Raw genomic sequence first — 5,951 nt, 5'->3', positions numbered from 1 at the left:
TTATGCTGGCCTGCTCCTCTGGTGCTTTGCTTCAAGACTAATCATGTTCTAGTTTTGTGGGTTCATTACTGAAGTGCAGCATTCCTACCATACACCTACTCTGGCAAGTCTTTCACATAACAGCCTGAATTAAAATTCATTCCTAATCATGGAACTGAAGTCCTGTAATAAATTCTGATTTGTGATCCTAGTAATTTTTATCCTCTGCAAAGGATTAAAACAGCTAATTCCTCTGACACAGAGATGGTCCATTTTACAGTACAGACCTTCTTTGTCAGCTGGAAAGCCCCTTGCTGTCATCTCTTTAAATTACTACTGACCCTGCTCAGTTAACTTCAAGAGAAGCTGCTTTCAGAATGAAATGTCTTCTAGAAAGCAGGTCTGTGTAAAAATCAGTGCATGGTGGATTGCAGACACACTCAAAAAAGAAACTCCCCTACTGAGGACAGCAGTTTGCCCGGTAATCACTACATGCAAAAAAACCCTATCCAGATCTGCAGCCATGCAGGTGATGGAGGGCTGATGAGGGGAGACAGCTGCTGAAAGAGGAAGAGGCAGGAGGAATCAGTCAGCATGTCCCATGTGGCTTAGCCCCGTCTTTGCCACAGCCAGATGGGACATGCTGACTGATTCCTCCTGCCTCTTCCTCTTTCAGCATGCCCCACTGCACTGTTGTGGTTTCTCCATCACAGGAGAACAACTTGATATTCTTTCCCTCCCTCTAACTCCAAACCTTTGTGATGGCTTTATTGGGGCAATATGTAGTTGTGGATTTGCTTTTGTAGGAAAGGACTGAAGTGTTTTTTAAATTATTGAGAAGGCTTATCTGTGGCTTCTAAATCACAATGAAGTACATCTGGGCAACTCTCGCTGCAGTCCTTCTCCTTCAGCAGGCTGAAGTTTCATCTTCCATTTAGAGGAGGCTCTGAATCTTTCCAAATGTTGCCTAGCAGTGAAGGAGACAACGCTATAAAAGACAGCACTTACAGTGTGCTGCTAAAAGTGAAATTGTGGCTGCTTCAGCCACACTTAGGCTACAAACAAGTTTTCTTTGCCATGGTTGTCATGGGCCTGCTTCTGGGATCTCCTGCCTACCTGTTGCATTAAAATTAATAATATTCAGCACTCTTTGCAAGGGGTGCTCACTCCTGCAGTGTCTGAAACACAGGCAAGTACTTTTGCTTTGGGCCAGTGTTTTTCATCAGCCTTCCCTCACATTTGAGGGTTTCCCAGAAAGTCTTGAATTTGAAGAAAGATCTGGAAGAACACAAGCAGGGTACTGCTTCACTGCACTGGAAGAGAACAGGAAAGGGTTTGGAGGTAAGATCGAGAAAGAGAAAACATGGGAGCTTCTGCAGAGCAAGAGGAGGAAGATTAGTGATAACACAGGCCAGAGGACTGCTGAAGAATTGGAGAACTTTGACATTCAGACCTGCTTAGGAAGGTGGCAGTAACCCTGCAAGGGAAGCTGTGTGTCATCAGCAATAGGCACCCAGGGGAAACGGCCACCTCACAGCCTGTGTTTCTAACACGCAATAAAAAGCCACTTCACCAAAAGTGTAATTTTCTTTTCCTCCTGGCAGGTTTATTTTCCTCTCCTATCGTTAAGTGCCATAGGGATTGCTCACTGGGGACGATACCCTGGGAGAAATGAGCAAGCGTTGCCAGTGCTGGGCCCAGTGGTTTCTGTTCTTTGTTAAGCCACATTCCTCAAAAGCTTGTGAATCCAATAGAGAGTTATCAGCAGGTCATTCTGCTGCTTCTAACAGAAGACAACAAACAAGGAAAGGGGTCCTACTCTTCAGGTTTCCTTGCTAGTCCTGGGACATGCCATGTCCCCAGTCTGATTGTTCTGCAGGTATGCACATGGCTTTGGTCACCAGGGGAAATTAAAACTTAAGATTCAGAGATGAGATGCTTTCAAACAGGCACGACATAAATCTGTTTTGACCTGATTTGCAGCTCTGTTTCAGCCAAGCCCTCATTTAACTGAGCCTGTAAAACATGCAAAACTTCTACAAGATTTGTGCTGTCCCTCATTTTCTAACCAGTCAAAGAAGAGCAGAGTGTCATTTCTAAAAAGCCTGCAACCCAGAATATGCATATACATAATGTCTATAGAAACTACTTCATCACATCCATTGCCATTCCAGGGCAGGCTGCATCAAACAATAGAGTTACTGTGTATTATCAAACTACCAGACAACTAATTAGGTCAGGAATAGAAAGAGCAAATGGATAGATGATTCAACTGTTGTTCATAAGACCCATATGACAAGAAAGATGCCTCATCTAGATTCCTCATCATCAAAAAGGATACAGTTTGTGTAGCTTTGATTATAAAGGCAATTTTAAAATTAATTGTGCCACTGCCCACTGGCATTGCTTTGGAGTTAAGCTAGGCTCTGCTCAATCAATTGGCCTGCCTGACCTATCTATTCCTCCTATTGACATGCAGCCTGCTTTGATCTTTTGGCAGTTGTTTCAGTAAAAATTCAATGTGCTGATCTCCAGAGGCCAAGGACAGGCCGATTGCTGGAAATGGAAAGCAAGTTTAGTGCCAGTGACCTCCCCTGACATGGGATTGCCACCTCCATGGCATTGTCATGCTCTAGGGTAATTCTTTTATCCTGCACAAATGGTGTCAGCCTTAAGTATAGAGGAGGAAAAGATGGCAACATTCACTTTCTTTCCTCCACTCCTAACCCCTTTTCCCCATTATCCAGCACTTAGAACAAGAGAAACACGAACTAAGGAGGCGATTTGAAAACAAAGAAGGAGAATGGGAAGGAAGGGTGTCTGAACTGGAAAGTGATGTGAAGCAGCTGCAGGACGAGCTGGAGAGGCAGCAGGTTCATCTGCGTGAAGCCGACCGTGAGAAGACACGGGCTGTCCAGGAACTATCCGAACAGAACCAAAGACTCCTGGACCAGCTCAGCAGGGTGAGTCCCCACAGCACAGTGAGGGCAGGCAACTGGCCACCTTGGTCACAGGAAAGCCTCACAGCTCTCCTGTAAACCACCTTTCAGGCAGATTAGCAGAAAAGTTTCCTCTTTAAGGAAACAAAACAAAAAAATATGGTTCTGCATCTGGTCAGGTAACACAAGTGTCCCTATAAAACATGATGCTGTTAAACTGAATTTCACACTTTTAAGGAGTGCTGCATTTAATTGGTAAAACAGTTACATTTCTGGGTTGGGTGGTCATTTAATGCACAGGTGTCTGAACTATCTTTGTTTCTAAAACTGATTTAGAAAACCTGTTTCTAATTTCCAAATAGGCTGAACAAATGTAGCATGCAGGCAAAAAGTTAATCTGTGACAGTGAGGTGAAAAGCTTTTTGCTGGCCAGCCTTTTTTGGACATACATAGGCTATAATGTTGTAGAATATACCACATAATTCTAAGATGGTGTGTTCCTGCAGATGAACTTTGCCATGGTTGGATGTGCAAGAATCTACTGAAATTCCTTGGAATAGCATGTTTCAGCAAAGAGCTTAGCTTGCCTCTAAAGAGGGTTTATAGTGAGTCTGCTACAAATCAGCCTAATTGACTGAGTATTTCCAGCATGGTTTTCTTTCTGACAGCAAAAGACTTAATTTCTGCCTCTTCTCCCAGAAGTTAATCTGTCTTCTAAAATTAAGAACCTTGCTTTTTGGGTTTTTTTTTCTCCCCACTGGGCAGTTAGTACTAGCAGTAATTTTAATGCCTGAGAACATAGTTACTCCAGCAAAGGAAAGTATTTTCTTCTCGCCAGTTGCTTATCCCCAGAATAGCATAGAACAAAAGCATACACCACAGTCTCATGCTGAAGAGGCCCATCTAATTATGTGTAAGAGCACATTTCAGATGAGATTCTGTCAGAGGTGAGTCTCTAGGGCTGACACAGGAATTGCCTAAGGGAGCATAGAAACCTCAGTCACAACACCAGGACCAGAAGACTCTGAAATGAGCCATGTGTACAAGCCTCTTCACTTGTCTTCATCTGGGCATGCAGTTTTCCTGTGCCTCTGGAGATAAAAGGAGCAATTCTTCAACTATAAAATTCGGTATTGGCAGAACCAAACCAGCACACAGCACTTTGAGATCGTTCTTCATTCTGCTATAGAGTTGCTTGTGAAGTACTAAAAAAGCCACATAGTCTGTGGACTTGTTTAAAAATCACACAACACACCCCTCAATTTCTATAACTCAGAAACACTGCTGAGTTCATCTGTATTTTTAAAGCAGTGTCTCCCAAGTGTGGCAGATGAGCTAGTGAAGATCTTTCACCTCCCCTCTGAACAAAGCCTATTTCACATACAACATGGAGGAGAGATTCCACCCAAGCCCTCGCACAGCTCTGTGTTGTCAGGTTTCTTATTCTGGGCTAAGAACTTGGGTTCTATCTGATTTGGTGACCCTCAATGATTTCCTGTGTATGCATGATTTCTCTCATTGGCTAGGAAATGTAAGATTTATTGCAGTCCCAGCATAAGCACAAATTGAAAAATCAGTCTAGAAGACAGGAGAGGAAAACTGGACAGCTTGCCTTGGGCTTTAGACCGCATGGGATTAGCCTCACATGACACTTGCACTACAAGAGCCTCTTGCAGCCCAGATGCTCAGAGAGCTGCTCAGCTACACCTTGTGCAAAGGAACCACCAATTTAGATCTATCACCATGCAGTGTCCGTGGTCTTCATCCATACATTTCAGAATTGCCAAATCCTGGGAAAAAGCCGAGTCTTGGATCTACCTTCCCTGCTCCAGTCCAGCTCTGCTCCCAGCTTGGACAACTGTTGTTCTCCATCACAGACGAGGCAGACATAGAGACAGCCTATGGTTGCCGAGGCACAAATTTGGTGCCCATCAAGTTTGTCACCTGGCCAAAACTTGCTAGTAGCTCAAATATAATCATGGATAAAGCAAAGGGGTAAACAGTCTTCCTAAAGTCATGAGAATCTGGGCAAATAAAAAGAGGTGGTAATGGTCTGTTGTCATTCACCCAGGGCTTTAGTTGAGCCTTTAAAAAATCTCAGTATTATATTAGCACTTTATTATTGGGTGCTTAGTATATCACGTTTGCTGCTCCTTAGTGCAATTACAGTCTTATTTATCTGGTCTCTTATTCTGAAGAGGTTATGCATGTAATCCTCGAGGCAGGAGTAGCACTTAAACTTTGCACCCACATAGTTCCAGCTCCTGTTACTACTTAGGCTTTCAATAAAGAAAAAGGCCAAATAGCTCTGCCCCATCCAACACCATATACCCTACTAGGGGCTTCACTCACAGAACAGAAAGAAAGGTTGCTCTCTGGTACAAGTGATTCTACAGTAGCAGGTACTCCCTCTTTAAATTTGAATTTCTAGTTTTTTAGCAATTAACACCTCATGGCCCAGTTTCTCAGTACTTGAGCATGTCTCTGGTGGAGACGGTACTCCCTTGACACTTGGCTCTGTATGTCAAATGACAGTCTCAGCCTCACAAGCTACCAGCCCACATGGCCCTGCTTGCTCCTATTGGATTTGAGCCTCTTTTAGCAACCACCATCTCCTTCATCCTACCCTTTCTCCTTCCTACTATGATATTCTTTCACCAACTATTTCAGATGTGGAACAGTTTTTAACCCTGCCTTCCCCAGAGACGAAGTGCCAACCCAAGCATAGACCTTTTTGTTTGTTTGTTTTCAATCTAAACCTGGCACAAATGCTAACTGACCAAGCATGCAGTCCTGCACACCCACACAAGGACATGAAAGGGACCTGGAAAGCTCTATCTTGCAATTAAAGCATAGCACTGAAAAAAAAAAATCCACAGTTCTGGCAAAGACTGATAAGAAAAATTCAAAGATAGGGATTTTAGAGTCCTTTCCAGTCTCTAAAAATGGGAATAACTGTCTTGCCTCCAAGTCGCCAAGAGGCTAAAATAAGGTCCGTAAAATGATTTGAGGTCCTCAGATAAATTGATAAGA

General features: G+C 43.4%; 1 protein-coding gene across 1 annotated transcript in view; it reads left to right on the top strand.

Annotated features, from left to right (window-relative positions):
- The first annotated feature begins 502 nt into the window (after positions 1-502).
- CCDC64 (coiled-coil domain containing 64) overlaps positions 503-5,951 on the top strand; it is a 43,158-nt gene continuing 37,709 nt past the window's right edge. The window contains exons 1-2 of the mRNA XM_010004871.1: positions 503-508; positions 2,727-2,942. Of these exons, the coding sequence (XP_010003173.1) occupies positions 503-508; positions 2,727-2,942 (222 nt within the window). The remainder of the gene's footprint in view (positions 509-2,726; positions 2,943-5,951) is intronic.

This window comes from Chaetura pelagica, unplaced genomic scaffold (genome assembly GCF_000747805.2).
Source record: "Chaetura pelagica isolate M959 unplaced genomic scaffold, ChaPel_1.0 scaffold249, whole genome shotgun sequence".
Taxonomy (NCBI): domain Eukaryota; kingdom Metazoa; phylum Chordata; class Aves; order Apodiformes; family Apodidae; genus Chaetura; species Chaetura pelagica.
The sequence above is the reverse complement of the archived record's forward strand: the minus strand, read 5'-3'. Positions and strand labels throughout refer to the sequence as shown.